At 43.1% G+C, this 19,551-nt stretch overlaps 1 protein-coding gene across 2 annotated transcripts; it reads right to left on the bottom strand.

Annotated features, from left to right (window-relative positions):
- Positions 1-3,948: 3,948 nt before the first annotated feature.
- PIFO (primary cilia formation) lies at positions 3,949-17,313 on the bottom strand. Of its 2 annotated transcripts, none has more exons than XM_023258979.2 (6): positions 17,124-17,313; positions 8,900-9,042; positions 8,199-8,297; positions 7,306-7,436; positions 5,756-5,873; positions 3,949-4,180 (listed from the first exon to the last, which is right to left on the bottom strand). In XM_023258979.2, the coding sequence occupies exons 1-6, from the start codon at positions 17,296-17,298 to the stop codon at positions 4,112-4,114; spliced, it is 735 nt and encodes a 244-aa protein (XP_023114747.1). In that variant the 5' UTR covers positions 17,299-17,313; the 3' UTR covers positions 3,949-4,111. The 2 variants fall into 2 exon arrangements, with proteins under 2 accessions (XP_023114747.1, XP_003990504.1); XM_003990455.5 differs by lacking the exon at positions 17,124-17,313 and adding an exon at positions 9,272-9,398.
- Between the last annotated feature and the right edge of the window lie 2,238 nt (positions 17,314-19,551).

Here is a 19,551-nt window from a genome sequence, read left to right as displayed (position 1 = left end):
TCCAAATGTCTTTGCTGTTCCTTCCAAATGTCTTGTGTTCTGCTTAGTTTATTCTAAATTGAAAGTTAGCACCAGCTCCTTGGGAAATCAGTGAATTGACTAATGGGCAAGAACAGGGGAGCAGAGATCTCAGAGTGAGGATCCACAGCACAGACGTTAAGGGCGCAGTAGAACCTACATGAGGAACTGTGGCGGAGGCGAACTGCACTCCCAGCACTCTCCCTTCCAACACATTCTCCTCTCCATTCTTGAATGTTAGAGAAGAAAAAGAAACCTTAGTGAGCATTTCAAACTAATGCTGAATCAAGTCTGATCAGACAACACAGTAGGTTTTGTTGTTGTTGTTTTTGTTTGTGGGTTAGCAACACAGCTTTAATGTATGTTGACATTATCTGATTTTTTTCACAGACCCCCTATCACTACTGGTGCTCTCAGGCTGCTCACATACGCACTTTACCTGCCTGGGCCTGACTGCTTTTGAGTTTAGAAACCCCATCTCATTTTACAGTGGAAGAAAGTGAGGTGTGGACAGGTAGTCATACAGTTAGTGTTAAAATCAGATCCAGATTCAGGGTATTAAATACTTTTATTGTGCTGCCACGTGATGAAGTCTGCTATGTGCAAGCCACGGACGCATGCAATTATAAATGAGGCGTGGCGTTGGCTCCCTAGGGATTTTCTATCAAGTAGAGCCTCTGGCTCCAGAGCGGTTTTCTGATGGCAGTAAGACCAGTAGCTGAACTTGTCCTCCACAGTAGGTTATGAGCAATCATCTGCAGTGGGTTCTTCGACCGCAGTAATGCTGCCTTTGGGGAGCTAAGAACTGGTGTGGCTCTGGGACGCAAAATTGTTTCCAGAAATGTAATTAGAAAGATGTATCTGGGAAGAAAGATGCAAAGAATTCTCAGTCCAGATGTGCATGGGTGGTGGTGGTGGATGGAGGTGTGCCTTTCTCCACAGCATCACATCATTCCCCTCTACCAACATACGATGTTATCTTATGGAGCCTAATGTCGCACTTTGGACATTGCTTTTTCTTTCTTGTGTTTCTCTTATGGGAGATACAGACTTTTTTGGCAATTCACAGAAACTTCCTGCAGCTTGAGGTCTATTCCACATTGTCTATCATCGTAGGATGGGGACAAGATTAATATGTGTTTCCCACCTGCCAGTATATCATGCTGTCCCCATCACACTAATAAAAATCTTGCCTGTCTGATTCTTGTATCTTATGTGATAGAGACTGGGGGACTGGGGAGAGAAAAAAAGAGAGTGCAGGAGAGACGGAGTGAGAGAGAGAGAGAGAGAGAGAGAGAGCGCCCAGTGGGTCAAAAAAGGCAAAAGAAATGAGGTGTAATGGACATTTTAAGAAAGAGGGGGGGAGGTAAGGGGGAAGAGAGAAGGGGTAGACACTATGGATGGGGGAGGTGACAATAGAGACTTGGAATTTGGAATTTCTTGGTGGAGATGTTTCACAACAACATCTGTGGAGGGGAACGTAGGATAAAGATTTTGAGAAATGTTGTCTGTGCTTACAAATTAGAGGCTTTTTAATGTTCTTCAAGAGTAGAAAGATTGGAATTCCCCTGTAATTGTTTTTGGCAGTTATAATGTGCTTTTTTAAATGTGAATTCATGCAGAAAGTGGCCACATGGGACCCCAGCCTATATTTGGGTTATAATTGTAAAACAGGCTCTAGAGTTTTCCTTCCATTTCACTGTTTCTCATGGCATCATCACTGGTGAAGTATCATTAATTTATTCATAATAATTAATCAAAATCTCAATTTGTGTAAGCAAAATCTTCCTGATCCCAGACATCTTTCTGTTTGTCCCCTGCCTACCAGCCCCCACTCCACATGGAGGTAATTACTCCCCCTTCCTTCCTCCCACAGCACTTTGTCCCGCTGACAGTGCACTATAGAGTGCACTGTATTTTATCCATTGCACATCTGCCTCCCCAACTCGATTATGATCTGGAGGAAACAGAATGATTATTTTTTTCTTTAAATCCCCAGATCCGACATGTGTTGCAAATGCCTGCTATGCAACCAGATTCATGACAATACAAGTGAGACCAAGGCTGTTACGGTGAATGGTGCCTGAGAGTGGCAGGAAAAGAAAGGGATCACAAAGGAAACCGTGTTAGATTTCTCCTTGAGGTATGAGCAGGAACTGACTGGGTAGAGAGTGTGAGGAAAGGCATCTCATGCAGAGACTGGCATGAGGCTGGAGACAGTTTGAGGAGTCGTAGAGCAGCAGGAAATGTGAACTGGCTGGACACAGTTACCCAGAGAGGATAGCAGGAAGTGAGGCTGCTGAGGCGGGCTGTGATCAGATGGGCAGGGCCTTGCGAAAAGTCTGGACCTGATTCTCTAGTCAAGGGGACCCATACTGGGCTTTAGTGGAGAGACCTAGGATCCGATATTTGAGGAACAGGGCTCTGCTGGCAGGGGTCCTCTGCTGCTCTGCAGCCCGCAGCTGGGGCTCCCCAGGTGCCAGCATCTGTACAGACTCAACCCTAGATGCATCATCTTCGTTCCTGGGAGAGCTTCTGCTCTAGAACTCTGGCCATTTTCCTAGGCTCATAATCACGGCTGAAACATCTAAACAGATATGAAAGACCTCTTTCTATCTGACTCACCAAACCAGAATTAGAGCCAACCTACAGTAGTGAGCTCTTGGCTTCCCCCCTTCTTAGCTCCACTCTGACTCTGCTCTTACTATGAAAATGTCACCAGAAATGCCGGAACTGCTCTCCATGCCATCCTAACGGGAGGTTTTGATCGAGGCCTCCTTCTGTGTGCCAGCACATCAAAGCCATGTTTGGAAGAATATTATCTTTTTGAGAAGATTTCATGAGTAATGATTTCACTGAACTTGGCCACAGCAGGTGGGGGCTCTGGCAACAAAATAGGCTGCGTGGGGCCCTTGGGGAAGGACAAATGTAGACCCGGAAGCAGGCTTTAGGTTGGATTTCTGGTACTCTGCCTGTACAGCTACTCCAGTTTCACAGAGATAAGGAGGCCCCTGCAGGCTCAGACCTTATGTAGACAGTGGGGGTCCCGAGGCCTTTGTGCTGGACTGCAGCAGAGATGGGGCAGCGCTGCTTTGAGCTGTTAAGTCACAAAGACCCTAGCCCTTTCCCTTCTTCTTTGTACCCGGGGGTCCTCTCCAGCAAAGAGCAGGGAGCAGAGATCCAGCCCCCAGCTTCGACACGCCAAGGTTCGGTTTGGATATTACCATGCCATTTCTCCCTTGGCCTGACTTTTCAGGTTGTTGTTTTCTCTCTCTCTTATACATGCTCTAATCCCAGAATGTAAAGATTGAGGTCCTCTGTGGGTTGAGAGAAAGAGCATTCCAGAGGCCTAGAGGGGGTGTTCCAGCAGGTCAGGCATTCCCTGAATGCATCTATGCCAGGGCACTGCTTCTGTAGCTTCCAGACCAGTAAGGAGGTTATTTTGACTCCTGCTATGTCCCCAGTCCTTGCCACTCTTTCGGATACATGGTAAGAACTCAATTTATATGATGACTGACAAATGAAATAGATGATGTAAGGGGAAGTGGCAAATTTTTGATTCAGTGAGTTTAATGTCAGTCTGGGAAAGCAACAAATCCGGACCTGTCCACTCCATGCTAGGAACTCAGAAATTTGGGACAGATTGTAAAATAGAAATGTTTTACCCTGCCTGTATGTTTCCTCTGTATGTAGCATGGCCAAGTACAAATCCAAGGAAGCCATCCAATCCTTGATGTGTAGGGGCCAACAGCCCTTCTTCCCAATGCTAGCGGTAGAATACATAAGACTGGAACCTGGGAATGAGAGCGTGAGGACAGGGACCCACGAGTAGGTCGGTGAAGTGGAGCCACCCCACTGAACACTCGGCAGGAACCCCCAGGCCCGTCTACGTACGTACACACACGACAAACCAGCACATGGAGACAGAGCTCTGCAGCGGTCTTTTTCCTCTCACATGGTAGTTATGAGCCCTCTCCCTCCCCGGGCCCCATGCTGGCAGAGGAGAGAGCACAGCAGTGCAGGGGGAAGAGCGACTCTGTCCTCAGTCCTGGATCTGTGGTCAGGAGGACCTCGTGAAGGCAGTCACAGCTCTTCAGTTGTAAAACAGGCTTAGGTAGGCCACGCGGTTCCGGTGCTTTCTGAAGTCCTTGTCAGTGGACAGCTGCAAAGAAGGAGTATTGTCTGGGTCAATATTCTAATGAGAGCCCTCCACCTCTGGTCTTCCTGACTCGTTGCTGCCGGTGTGGCCCGGCTGAAGCCCACCCCAGAGGAGCCTCGTCTCAGGGATGCTGTCAATGTTTTCATGTACAGCTACTCTGTCACCTTCCTCTGCTGCTGTCATGCTAGGAATTGTTTTCTACTTGACAAATCTCTGAGAAGAGCTGGTAAACTTCTCAAACACAAAGATTATGTGTTTGATTCCTCCCTGCTACTCATAGGTCTAGCTGCCATGATGTGGATGCATTAGGCATTTAATACGTAGTTGTAGAAGTAATCCAAGGTTCCTCTTTAAAAAACCCGGCACCCCCAGAATTATGATAACTCACATGGATTGAAAGTTTATTATTATTATGTTATAGGTACTGTGTTAGATGCTTCCCTACCTTATCTCTATCTTTACAACCTTATCAGATGGATTCTATTGTTATATCCATTTTATTTATTTTTTATTTTTTAGTTGCTTTATACCCATTGTAAAGAAAGGAAAATGGAGGCTTAGAAAAATTGCCCGAGATGACACAGTCAGTAAATATGGGAGCTAGTACTTGAACGTAAGCAGTCTGTCCCCTGAATTCATGTTCTTACCAGAACGGTCTACAGTCCCTGGGTGATCTAATACTCAAATGGTGTGATGGAAAGAGCACTGGCTTAGTAGTTACGAGATCTAGATTCAAGATGTCAATCTGGGCTAGGAATTTACCCAAGGGATACAGGAGTGCTGATGCACAGGGACACTTGTACCCCAATGTTTATAGCAGCCCTTTCAACAATAGCCAAATTATGGAAAGAGCCTAAATGCCCATTAACTGATGAATGGATAAAAAAATTGTGGTTTATATACACGACGGAATACTACTTGGCAATGAGAAAGAATGAAACATGGCCTTTTGTAGCAACATGGATGGAACTGGAGAGTGTTATGCTAAGTGAATTAAGTCTCACAGAGAAAGACAGATACCATATGTTTTCACTCTTATGTGGATCCTGAGAAACTTAACAGAAGACCATGGGGGAGGGGAAGGAAAAAAAAAAAAACAGTTACAGAGGGAGGGAGCCAAACCATAAGAGACTCTTAAAAACTGAGAATAAACTGAGGGTTGATGGGGGGTGGGAGGGAGGGGAAAGTGGGTGATGGGCATTAAGGAGGGCACCTGTTGGGATGAGCACTGGGTGTTGTATGGAAATCAGTTTGACAATAAATTTCATATTTAAAAAAAAAGATGTCAATCTGGACACATCACTTAATCCATAAGAGCCTGTTTTTCCTCTATAATCTAGGGATCGTTCTGTTCCTACACCAGAAGAGCACTGGAGGATTAAGGAAGAAAATGTGCCTTTTGTTCGGTCATACACACCTTTAAAAATCTAATGAAACTGTGTAACTCTCAAAAATATAATATAATATGTGCATCTACTGTCCCAGGAGTAAGGACTTCCTGTAGCTCATTCAAACACTTCTGGATAAGAACCCCTGATACATAAGGAAGAGGGTTCCACAAAAGTCCAGTCCGATTACCTCAGTTCTTAGGGTTCTTTTCTGTAGGCATGGAACCTGAGCCCAGTCTGGAGATCCAAATTTCATTGGCCAGGTGATTTTTTTGGGGGGCTTCATCTCTGGGTTGTATGTGCCAGGGCTAGAAATAAAAATACAAAGCATCACATGTGATGACTTAGTGACTGTATACAAACTCTATCAGTACCACAGCCATCCGTGAACTTGGCCTAACTCCTTGAGAAAAGGAAATAGCCCAATTAGCTTTTTTTAATGTGGGGCAAGTGTGGGGTTTGCTTGCCTATTAATGTATTTCTGGTTAATGTTATGATATCTAGTCTTGCCATCCAGTTGGGATTAACATTGACTCTAGTTTAAAAAATATTTCTGCAACTCAGTATCCTTGGTGGAGAGACCAAAAGATCCCAGGAGCGGTGGGTGAGAAAAAGAGATCTACCATAGTCATGAATAAGTACTGCTCATGATTTGAAACTGGTGGTAAAAGTGTAATGATAATCCAGTCAGCAATCTCAGGATGAGAAGGCTGTTAAATTTTGATAGACATGGCATTATTTTATAATTGCTTTTGTTCATAATGCTTTGTTTTTGGTGTAGACTCTTCACTGTGTTGGAAACAGCACTTAGGATGGACATGGGGGCCAAGAGTCAACATTTTCACTTCCTTCATGCAACCTTGAGAAAGTTACACCCACTCTCTGATCCTTGGATTTCTCATGAATCAGGCAAAGACCTTGACCCTCTGCCCCATAGTTGCACACATGCTGAATGGCTTCCCGAAGCACTTGGTCTATAAGGGCCACGTGCTCAGCCCTGGCCTTCCTCCTCCATTCAGTTCCTCCTTGCTTAGCACACCCTCGCCACACCAGCCTCTGTCTTCATTCCGCCCACGGGTTCCTCCCCAGCTTACAGCCTTCCCATTTGCTGTTCCTGCTGCCTGGGAAGCCCTGGGCCCTGGGCCCAGATCTTCACAGGTCTGGCACCATCGTGTCACTCAGACTTCAGATCACGTGTCTGTTCCCCTAAAGACCATTCTGGACATCCTTGCCAAAACAGCGCCATCCATCTAATCACCCGGTTACTGTCTTCATAGCACATCGCCAGCTCACCACACTGCCTGGTGTGCCCGTGACAGTCCTAGCTTGTGGCTACTGTTTTGGTGTAATTAATAAGTTCACTCTCAGAAGCGCCACTGTCCGACTACTTAATTGTAGTAACTGTCCTAATTCCCATTGATGTTTTCATGTTTATTTACTTCTCATCTGTCTGGACTCTAGAGTGTAGGGTCCGAGGAATGAGGAGCCTTGCGTGATGGGTTTAACTAAGCAAAACCTCGGGAACCCTTAAAAGTGCCTGGCACGTTTATAACCATTGACTGAATGAACCACTGTGAATTCGAATTCTACAATGCCAGAGATCTGGAAGGTAAGGGGTTGGCTCTTTAAAGATGGACGGGTGGTTTCTCATTGAGCTGGCGTGGTTTGGATGGAGCCTCTCCGTTGTACGCCCTTTCCTATTGCTGTTTGTTGAAGCACTCCAGGAAAGAGGAGACATACCCAGGATAATAAGTGTCCTTTGAGTCTGTCCTAAATCGAGGCAAGAAGGTATTAAATGGAGCAAAATTTTGTTTGTGTTTTTGCTCCCGAGGATGTGCAGTCTGGTACATGCCAGGGTAAAGCATCGTGTCCTGTTTTTCAGAGAAAGATAAACGTGTTAGAGGGTGATATATATACACACACACACACACACACACACACACACACACATACAAAGCCTCTAATTAAAGAAAACAGACAGATCCTCTTTCTGTTCATGTATCACTATGGTTTCACTACTGCAGCTACAGATTTAAACCTACAGTAGGGAGAAACCCAAGATGAGGGTGGGGTTCAGCTACCTAAAGACACATATGCTGAGGCTGTAGAAAGACACCTACAGGCGGAAAAGGACCAAGGTGACTTCTTGCACCTGCTGTGTCTGTCATCCCACCCAGAGATTTCTTAGATCCAGTATCCCTCTCCTTGAGCTCAAGTGTCAGAAAAATGTTCAACAACAGATTAGGATCCTATACTGAAGACATTTAGACTTGAAATCCAATCACACAGAAGGGTTAAAAGGTAGGAATTTGTTTTTTTTCTTACAAGATGATAGGATGCATATAAACAAAGCTTCTGTAACATCATCTGTGTCAGCCCTGAAGCCCTGTCTTGGTACTAGTTCTTTCTAGAATCATTTTCCACTCTCCCAGGGCTCTGACACACATTTGAGATACTAACATCCGAGTTTTTCAGATATATTTCTTAACAGCCTTGGTCTAAATATTTTTCTTGAATTGCAGGGGATATTTTTTGGGTAACACCCTGTTCTCTCTGGGATGCAAATACATGCAGCAAATACATACAGCAACATGGGTCACGCTAAAATCAAAGCACATTCAGCCATTTCTAACCTTGTTGATTGACTTAAACCTCACAGCTGTCCTGGCGCCAAAAGTATATCCTTTTCTACTGGTTGGGATCCTAGAGAGGTTGTATGCCAATCCATACATCTTCAGGTAGCGTATTAAAAAAGGAAAGAAAGAAAACACATAATGAATATTATAGTCATCAAAACAGAGTGAACTCAAAATGTTCTTATCTGAATCTTCTCTGCAAAAGTTGCTGTTTCTTTTTTACTCCTGTGAGTGAGGACTATAGAAACAATTATATAAAGTAAGGCAGATACATCTGCAAGGAAACGTGGCTGGCTACGTAGAGTAAATGACTTGTGCATTCCAGTGAATCCAGTCCTGTGGGCCCCACAGAGCTGAATTTGCCCTAATCCCACCCTTGGTCAGATTACATTATTTCATGACCTAGCAGCACAGCAAGGTACCAAGGTTGGACTAATGGGAGGCATTGGTTCAGAGGCGTTTGGAGGTGGAAATGGAGTACTACATAAAAGACTATTTATAGAGAGGCTTGTGGTTGGTGGGTGTTGATAGTGGAGACAAGGGTCCTTTAATTGCGACACTGGATCTGACAGCTGGCCTTAGAGGGCGAGGGCACCTTCCTATGCGGCCACCTCAAAGATCACGTGTTTTTCTTCGATGCAACCTGGGTGTCCTCGAATAGGGAGCTGAGACCCACGCAAGGGAAGGTGAATACTCACATCTTCTGCTATGTAACATCCAGGCCCTCTGTGGGGCGCTCCTCGAAGAGGGATAAACTTGTTCCCCAACAAGTTTGGGGGGTAGTATTGAGGAAAGAGCTTCCTCTGTTGACATGTTCCAAAGGAGTAGTTATCCGGCGAATCTGAAGATCAAGAAAGAGGAGAAACTCCACATGAGGAAGGCCCCTGGGTCTAAGTGAGCGCTTAGGGAGCGCGTGGGGTGTGTGGAGGCCAAGACCAGGACTGGGCGGGATAGAGAACAAAAATCAGACCGAACCCCGTGGAGGGGAAGAACTGCATCCTCTCGCCCGCCAGCCTCCCCACTCTTCCCTCCTGCCCTCTATCCTTGACTCCCTTATCAGCCCCGCGCACCCGCTTTGCTGAAGCACATCGCGTGCGCAGCCAGGCTGGCATTTATGTACAGCGTTGCTAAGAGAACGCAGGGGCGCCGCGAATGCAAGGGTAGAGGCTCCGCGCGCGCCTGCGCTACTGGGGGGAGCCGCGTGCGCCTGCGCAGCTGCGCGGGACCCTCCCGCTGCCCCGCCTTGCCGCGCACCCCTGGGTCCCAGAGCAGTGTGAGCTCTGCGTTGGGCGCAGGTGCAGGGAAGGGTTGTAGGACTCGCGGCTGCAGGGGTTGTGCAGGTGTGGGATTGAGCAGAAGGGCTTTGGAAGTTGGGCCACCCGGCGGGGATGTGCCGCTGAAGAGGGCTCCCAGGGCCATGCCTACGGCAGGGGAATGGAGGACTAAATGGAGTGTAGCCTAGACAGTTCCCTATTAGGCCCCTTTTAGACCCAGTTTTCCCCGCAGGTTGCCCCCTTCTACCTCTAAGTGGGGCACGCACGAGGCTTTAACACGGTTGGCAGCCTTGTGTGGAGCAGTGGGACTGCAGAGGAATCACAGAAGTGTCTGATGTTTTTAAAATCTTGAGCAGTCACTTCAGTGTTTTAAGTACCCGGTTCCTCATGTCCAAATTGGGAATAATAACTCTTCCTTACAGGGTTGTTGGCAGGATTGGGAAAACAGGATGAAAGCAATCAGGTCCTGGTACTTGGTAGGTGACAATTGCAAGAGGTTATGAAGATAGTTTCCAGCCCCCTCACGAGCGCTCCCATCCTAACCCAAGAAGAAACGTCAGAGTGCTTGTTGCCTTTACCTTTGTCCTGAATGTTTACACTAACCTGTTTTGAGTTTTGGATAGCTTTAGGAGTTATCACGTGTGGTTGGTTCGTGCTACCCTTTGGCCTCTAAAGACCCTGTAAGCCACACGTATCCCAAGCTAGAATTGTCTGCAGGGATGATTTTATACATCTAATGCAGGGTTTTTTTTGGAAACTTGCGGAAGCATTTTGCTTGTTAAAAACTACTGTGGGGATGCTCCTGGTCACTGGGCCAGGGAGGCTGGCCACCTCTGCAGTGCATCGCCCAGTCACAAAGTAAACTGTCACATGTCCTACATAATATTCAGATATCTTGCCGGACTTTACAGAAATAATTGGTTGTGCCTGACTTATATATAACAGCACTAAGAAAATTTTTTACAAGTAATAGTGCAGAAAGCCCAATAATAGAGAAGAAGGTTGTGTGAGAAACAAAGCTTATAAATGGAACAAAGATATGGTCTCAAAATTATTGTATAATTTACTCTAAGCGTTCTGTCTACTCGAAATATAATTGCAGTAACACTGATGATAAATAAAATGTAAAAATATTGGTATTGATTTGATCATTTTCACTTTCATTAATATTTCAAGTAATCTTAATATTTTTTAAATTTTTTTCTTATGTTTATTTATTTTTGAGATAGGGACAGAGTGTGAGCGGGAGGAGCAGAGAGAGAGGGAGACACAGAATCCAAAGCAGGCTCCAGGCTCTGAGCTCTCAGCATAGATATCAACATGGGGCTGGAACCCACGGACTGTGAGATCATGACCTGAGCCAAAGTTGGACACTCAACCGACTGAGCCACCCAGGCACCCCATCAGGTAATATTAATATTTTTAGGTACTCACAGTATTTTTGGAATTAGTGTTTACATTATTAGTGATATGAAACATACCTTGCAAAGTACTTGGATATTTTGGCACCCGGTTTTCTCATTGGTGGACTAGTTTGCTTCAGACTAATACTCCAGCTAAGAACAGGTAGAAAAGCTGGACTAAATAAAAAAGATGTATTTGGAGACATCCAAGATACACCAAGGAAGGAAGAATATAAAGGGCCAAGACTGCAAAGAGAGGGGGAAGTCCAAAGTGGTGAGCCACAGTTAGTACTGATATTCCCTTTCAACATGGGCTAATCAAAGAGTGGCTGAGAAGCACAGGGTTTGAGCGGAAATTTGGACATGTGTGTCTCTGAAAGCTGGGGACCAAAAATTAGGTTGGCCATGGAGGATGGGAGACTGGAAAACACCCTGGGCTTTTATTTTTATTTTATTTTATTTTATTTTATTTTATTTTATTTTATTTTATTTATTTATTTATTAAATTTTTTAACGTTTATTTATTTTTGAGACAGAGACAGAGCATGAACGGGGGAGGGTCAGAGAGAGAGGGAGACACAGAATCGGAAACAGGCTCCAGGCTCTGAGCCATCAGCCCAGAGCCCACACGGGGCTCGAACTCACGGACCGCGAGATCGTGACCTGGCTGAAGTCGGACACTTAACCGACTGAGCCACCCAGGCGCCCCACACCCTGGGCTTTTAGTTGGGACCCTATACAGATAAACTACGGGAATAAGGGTAAATAAGAAATAGACCAGCTCTCAAAAAACCCTGAAATCCAGCTTCATATCTATATAGTCTCCATACTGCCTTAAGGTGATCTGCTTGTACCCTTACTGCATACCAGAAAATAATAAATAAATAAGTAAATAATCTCTGAATAGAAATCATCCAAATCTTCAACTAATTTCTTACGATTTTTTTCATGCAAAATGTTTGGCATTCAGCATAAAACACCCACTCATACAAAAAAAAAAAAAAAAGAGTAGAAATAAACCCAAAGGAAATCCAGAGATTGGAGTTCTCAAACATGGATTTTAAAGTAACTGTACTTGACTGAGATTTTAGAGTAAGCCTCCAGACTGCAGGGTACACATAGGAAGAAAGAGAAAGCAAGGTAAGAGGCTAAAAGAAAAAGTTGATCAGACACTAAAAACAAAGTCAATAAAGATCTCTTTCTCAAGAAAGAGAAATTTTCCCCATCAATCTTCCTGTTTATGTTACTAATATAACACACAACTGGGTCCACCAGTTTGCATCCTGATTGATGCAAATTTATCAACTTTTCATTATTGCCAATCCAAACACAGTACAATCAAAGATGACCGTCTAAGGTCACCTGGGTGGCTTAGTTGGTTCAGCGTTCGGTTATTGATTTTAGTTCAGGTCATGATCCCAGGACATGGGATCAAGCCCCACATTGGTCTCCACGCTGAGCATGGAACCTGCTTGAGATTCTTCTTCCCCCTCTCTCTCTCTAGCTCCCTCACTCTCCCCTCTTCCCTGCTCACTCTCTCTCTATAAATAAATAAATAAATAAATAAATATTACTGTCGATGTGCTACATATATCTCCTGCATAAGCAACGGTGTGATGGTAAAATTGAGAAGTGAAGGTAGAACTTCAGGTAGTTCTGAGGATTATCAAGGATTTGATGTTTGAATGATGATGAAGTGCAAAGGAACCTATGCAGGTGGTTATTTAGTACTGAAGAATATTTAGGCAAAGTTTTATATTGTGGCCACTTTTATTTTTTCTTTTCAACATTTATTTATTTTTGGGACAGAGAGAGACAGAGCATGAACGGGGGAGGGGCAGAGAGAGAGGGAGACACAGAATCGGAAACAGGCTCCAGGCTCTGAGCCATCAGCCAGAGCCTGACGCGCGGCTCGAACTCACGGACCGGGAGATCGTGACCTGGCTGAAGTCGGACGCTTAACCGACTGCGCCACCCAGGCGCCCCTTGTGGCCACTTTTAGAAATTTTTTTTTTTTAACGTTTATTTATTTTTGAGACAGAGAGAGACAGAGCATGAATGGAGGAGGGTCAGAGAGAGGGAGACACAGAATCTGAAACAGGCTCCAGGCTCTGAGCTGTCAGCACAGAGCCTGACGCGGGACTTGAACTCATGGACCGCGAGATCATGACCTGAGCTGAAGTCGGCTGCTTAACCGACTGAGCCACCCAGGCACCCCATATTGTGTCCACTTTTGATGAAGACTTTTAAGAATTCAGCAGTTCCCATCATATACATGTCTAACCATAGTTACAACATCAAGAGGATGCCTAATATTTATGCAGATTGTTCTAGTTTTATGAGACAGTTTATCTACTTTCCTCATTTGGCTATGTATGAGGCCATTATAAGAATTATTATTCTGGGAAACCACCCGCTCTGCTGCAGTGGTCTAATTGAATGGGATAAATACATTTGATTTTTGGTATAATGTTTTAAGTAGATTTTTGTCTCATTTAAAAATATATTGCATTAAGTAATAAATCAGTTCAGCAAAGGGGCTGAAGCTGATAATTATATTCAAGAAAATTAAATGATAAATTGGAGAATTTTATTTTTTTAATGTTTATTTCTTTATTTTGAGACAGAAGAGAGAGCAAGTGGGGGACGGGAAGAGAGAGGGGGAGAGAGAGTCCTGAGCAGGCAGAGCTGGCTTGCAAGGCTCGATCTCACGAATCGCGAGATCATGACCTGAGCCGATATCAAGAGTTGGACTCTTAACCGACTAAACCACCCAGGCGCCCCAGAGAATTTTAGAAGCAATAAAAAGGAATCAGATAAAAATTGTAGAAATAACAAGTGCCATCTCTGCAAGCAAGAATTCAACGCATGAGTTTAAAAGCAGATTATAAAAGCTGGAAAAACGAAAGAAATAGGAAAATGAATCAGAAGAACATATTCAGACTGGAAGCTTGGTGATGCAAAAGGACAGAAAATACAGGGAAAAAAGTATTAAAGATGAGAAACAATGTAAAGTTTCACTTCCATGCAGATCTTTTGCAGTATGGTACTGTAAATGTATTTTTTCTTCCTTATGATTTTCTTAATAATGTTGTATATTCTCTAGCTTACTTTATTGTAAGAATACATTGTATAATACATATAACATATAAAATACATGTTAATCAGCTCTTTATATTATTTGTAGGGCTTCTAGTCAACAGTAAGCTGCCAGTTACATTTTTGGGCAATCAAAAGTTATATGTGAATGTTCAGCTGCGCAGGGAGTGATCACTCTTAATCTCATGTTTTCAAAGGTCAGCTGGATGTATATATATATATATATATATGTATATATATATATATATATATGGAGAGAAAAAGAGAGCGTGCATGTGATAGAACATTTAACAATTGAAGAACTGGGGTAAAGAGGTAAGAGAATTCTTTGTACTGTCTTTGCAACTTTAGGTTTGAAACTGTTTCAACATAACAGTTTAAAAAAAAAGATACCATTAGAAAAATGAGAAATGAAGCCAAGATATGGAGGAAGATATAAGCACAAAAACATCGAGACCTGCAGTGTCCATCCAATGCAGTAGTCACTACCCGTATTAACTATCAGCACTTGGAATGTGGCTAGTTTAAATCGAGATGTGTGTAAGTGTAAAATACACCTCAGGTTTTAAAGACTTCAAGTGAAAAACAGAGTACAAAATATCTCAATAAATGTTTTATTGGTTGCATATTGAAAGGATAGTATTTTGGATCTATCAGATTAAATAAAACATAGGAAAATAAACTTCACATGTTTCTTTTTACTCTTTTTTTACTGTGGCATTCAAAATGTAAAATTAAACACATTGCTCACGTTATATTGCCATTGGATAGTGTTGATCTATGATAGATTAAGATCAGATTACCAATCAACATGAAATTACAGATCATAAGGAGAAACAACTTAATAAAAATTACAGATCAATAAGAAAAAACAACTTAATAAAAAAAATAGGTAAAATACTTGCATGGGAAGCTCAGAAAGAAGAATATCCAAATAATCGGTAAACGTATAACAAGTGCTCAACTTCAGCAGTCATAAAGGAATTACAAATTTAAACCACAATGCGCAACCCACAAGATGGCTAAAATTATAAAGACAGGTAACACTTGGTGCTGCTAGGATGTGAAACAACTGGAAATCTTGAATAAGCTTTTAGTGTGAAAGGAAATTGATACAATCACCTTGGAAAACTCTTTGGCAGTATTTACCAAAGCTGAAATAGACATCTCCACGACCTAAAAACTCCTGCTCCTTGGTGTTTACTCAGCAAGAATGCATACAACTGTGTACCAAAAGACAAGTAGAAGAACATTAAAAGCAACATGATCCGTAATAGTCCCAACTGGAATAACCAAATGTCCATTAATGGTAGAATGGAAAATTCAGTTGTGCAATGCTCATACGGAGGAATACTATATGGCAATGAAAAGGAACAACACCCTGCACATTCACAGTGGTGAATGAAATAATTTAGACACAAACATTTACATACTGTATGAGTACACTTAAATAAATTCAAAAATAGGCAAAACTAATTTATGTGTTAGAAGTTAGAACGGGGGTACCTTTTAAAGGAGGGTGGAAGGAAAAACAGAAAGGGTATGAAGAGGGCTTTTGGGGTGATAATGGTGTTCCATTTCTTTTTTATTATTTGTTTATTTAATGCTTATTTATTTTTGAGAGAGAGAGAGAGACAGAGAGAGACAGAGACAGAGACAGAGAGACAGAGCTTTATCAGGGGAAGGGCAGAGAGAGAGGGAGACATGGAATCCAAAGCAGGCTCCGGGATCTGAGCTGTAAGCACAGAGCCTGACGCGGGGCTCGAACCCACGAACTGGGAGATCATGACCTAAGCTGAAGTCAGCCACTTAACCGACTGAGCCACCCAGGCGCCCCAGAGGTGTTCCATTTCTGACCTGAGTACTGCTTATACTGAGGAGTTCACCCTACACATCTCACTAATGCCCAATACGATTTGGGCTTTTTTTGGTATGCATGATAGAATGATAAAATAGTATATTTTTAAAAATCTGGCAATCCCAGAGGAAGCACATTAACATTACTTACTTCTTTTAAAAAATAACATAGTCATACCCCTTTTCCTTTTTTTACTTCAACTGTTTAATTTGTCAAGTATTATCCCTATATTAACTAAAGCTATTCTTATTATTATCAGGAACCAGGAAGTCTAGAGTGTTATCACTTTTCCTAACAAGTTTTTGTTCTGGCATCCACTTATAAATCTGCTTTATTTGTTTTCCTAAACTGCTTGCATGAATGGCATTTAGCCTTCTTTCTTAATTCTAGACTTATTCATTATTTATTATATGATGCAAGAGTCTGACTACTTCACTGTCTTGTAAAGTAGTTATATCTGGGCATTTATATATTGAAATGCACATTATTTTATTAGAAATTATTTTTTGCCCTTACAATTATGGCATCATGTTATTTCTGAAATTATGGGTGGTAGGTTGTGTTATTCATGAATTTAATTTTAGGATAATAAAGGGGGTATTGCAAAATAATTTGTTACTCAAAGCAGGACTTGGATCCGAATAGAATTGAGATCCCCTGATCCAGTGAATAGGGATTCTGCTGGAGTATGGGTGTGTCTCCAGAAGGTAGAAGGAAGAGAAGAAAATAGACTTTCTAAATCCACTTTCCAGCCTTTCTTAAGCACCAGTCTTTCGTGTCTGGTAGTAGAGGAATGAACATAGGCTTTGAGACTCTCAGAACTGGTTTCTGATAGGTACTGGTATGCCATTTACTGGCTACATGACTTTTGGAAGTTACTTAGCCTTGGTTCGTCTGTAAAATGGCACTAATCATTTCTTGCCTCTTTAGGCTGCCATGAGAACTTGAGAGATAACACGGGACACATCTTCCACAGCAAATGTCTGACTTATAATTGGCATTTAACAGATGTTAATGCACTTCCAACCTACCACCTCCCTGCCCAGGGCTACAGCTAACTCCAGGAGTACCTTTGTGCAAATTAAAAAAAATTAAAATGTTGCCTTTTCATCTGAGTGGGTGCCATCTTTTATCGAGGCTCGGGACTCGATGAGAGGACCACTGCCACAGCCCTGCCTGGATCAGGGCTCTTATATCATCCCATGCATATCCCAGCTCCTTCCAGTTAGATTCCCATACGGAAGGAATGAGTTTTCATACATGTACTAGAGTTTAGGAACATGATTACCATAAGCAAATTTCCAAAGAAATGGCTGGGTGATCCATGATGTGATTTGGTTGTCTTTTATGTTCCCAAATGGATCAGATGGCCTAGACTTTGAGTATCTCCAAGAATATCTGGGCCAGATGTCCCCCTCGGAGGGACTTTCAGCCAGCCTGTCCCTTTCATTTACCAGCTCCATGAGTCACCACTGACACAAATAGACTTTAACCAAGAAAATGAAGGGTGTGACTAAGACTGGCTGCTAGGCAGCAGCCCCACCCTTGAAGCCCTCCAGAAGTCATTGTGACATTGCTTTCTGAAGGGCAACATTCTGGTGAGAAGGCTACATAAACATAAAGACCACAGTTCGAAAGTCAGCTCTGCTAGGGACACCTGGGTGGCTCAGTCAGTTAAGCGTCTAACTTCGGCTTAGGTCATGATATCACAGTTGGTGGGTTCAAGCCCTGCATCAGGCTCTGTGGGTTCTGTGTCTCCCTCTTTCTCTGCCTCTCCCCTGCTCATGCTCTGTCTCTCTCTCTTTCAAGAATAAATAAACATTTAAAAAATCAGTTATGCTAATTATTAATTGCATAATTTAGGGCAAGTTTTTCTCACAAGATCTCGATTTTGTCACCTATAATGTGAGGACAATATTCACCACAAAGGAGATAACCTATACGAAGTACCTAGTCTCATGCTTGGAACACTCACCTTGATAGTTCCTGTCTCCCTTCCTGCCCTCGTGGATTTGGTTATTCAACAAATACTTATTAAACACTTGTAATATATGCCAGGCACTGCTCTAGGCAATGGGAACATAATAGTGTACTGAAATCCTTGTCCTCCTAGAGGTTAATTCTAGCGGAGGAGGCAGACAATAAAAATGGTAAATATATAAAATGTAAGATATTGCAGGTACCAAGAAAAAGCAAAAGAAGCACAGAAGGGGAAAAGAAAAAAGGAGGTTTCAATTTTAGGTTGTACAGCCAGGAATGGCCTCACTGAGAAGCTGGTTTCAAGGAAGGGCCTGAAGAAAGGGTGGTCCAAAGGCAAATGGAGATCTGGGGAAAGTGCTGTAGCTTGTGCAAAGGCCCTGAAGCAGTAACATACCTGGACTATTTGAGACACAGAAAAGAGGCTGAAATAGTTCCAGAGGCAGGAGTGAGATGAGTCCAAGGAGGTGACATAAGAACCGTAGTGACTCTAGAGCTGGATTGAGCCTGTCCTCTTCTTGCAAATAGTAGGTATGCAGTAAACATTCATTTGAATTACTAATTGATATGTAAATATAGCAGGAAAAAATGGGGGGGGCAGGGCACCATTTTTTTTGGCTGCAGTAATTTCTGCATTCTAGACATGGTGACAGAATCAAAATCTTTATGGGAGGGGCGCCTGGGTGGCTCAGTCGGTTAAGGGTCCAACTTCGGCTCAGGTCATAAACTTGAGTTTCATGAGTTCAAGCCCCGCGTCGGGCTCTGTGCTGACGGCTCAGAGCCTGGAGCCTGCTTCGGATTTTGTGTCTCCCTCTCTTTCTGCTCCTCCCCTGCTCGCACTCTGTCTGTCCCTCTCTCTCTCAAAAATAAATACAGATTTTTTTTAAAAATAAAAAAAAATCTTTATGGGAAAATAGTGGCATTGGAAAAAGATATTAGTCTGGGAAACCATTCTAATCTAGCAGCTGGCCACTGTGTTGTTCAAAGATGCTTTTCCTCAGAGTCTATGGCCCCTTTCATGTCCTTCACCAAGACCGGTTCCTTGCATCCTCCTGTCCCCTCAGTGTTATTTGCCATAGCACTGACCTAAATAGAAACTCCTTCCAAAGAGACCGCCCAAATTCCTATGCTCTATTTTACTCTAGACTCTCTTATTCTTTGGTTAGAGATGCGATTACATTAATAATAATACTCAATTTTACTGACTTCTGCTTTCACTTCCTTATTGACGACACTCTCATATTTATGTTTCTGATCTCCAAAGCATGTCATGTAAGCGCTCAGAAGTCAATACATCAGCTATCATCACCCACAAGTGTGATTTTCCCACATTCTATAACCCTATGCCAGCTCTGTCTTCTCAGTGGTGAATTTAGAGCATATCACCACCTCTCCATCCCTGCTATAAACTTCCAATGGCTGCACAGCTCACTTACAATAAAATCCAAACTTCTAACCATGTTGCAAGACCTTGTGTGATCTGACCCCTGCCTATTTCTTTCCTGTGCCCACTACCCTGGCACAACCTCAGTCTTCTTTTTTCTAACGTGCCATGTTCATTTCCACCTCAAGGACTTTGTACTTGCTGCACCTCTGCCTGAAATGCCCTCTTCCCAGATCTCAAAATGCCCAGCTCTTCTTGAATGTCAAGGCTTGTCTCATATGGGACTGCCCCACAGAGGCCTTCCTGTACTGCCCAAACTAAAGTACTTCCCGCCCCTTGTCACTTTCTGTCACTG

This window comes from Felis catus, chromosome C1 (genome assembly GCF_018350175.1).
Source record: "Felis catus isolate Fca126 chromosome C1, F.catus_Fca126_mat1.0, whole genome shotgun sequence".
NCBI lineage: Eukaryota > Metazoa > Chordata > Mammalia > Carnivora > Felidae > Felis > Felis catus.
Note: the sequence above shows the minus strand (reverse complement) of the source record. Positions and strands in the feature narration are given on the sequence as shown.

Coding starts and splice junctions, on each gene's coding strand:
- PIFO (XM_023258979.2), bottom strand. CDS start 17,298: ATGGAGCTGGTAAATGAAAGGGACAGGCTGGCTGAAAGTCCCTCCGAG. Junction 9,043..17,123: donor TCTTTGGAAATTTGCTTATG/GTAATCATGTTC, acceptor CTTGATCTTCAG/ATTCGCCGGATAACTACTCC. Junction 5,874..7,305: donor AAGGACACTTATTATCCTGG/GTATGTCTCCTC, acceptor TTTTATTTCTAG/CCCTGGCACATACAACCCAG.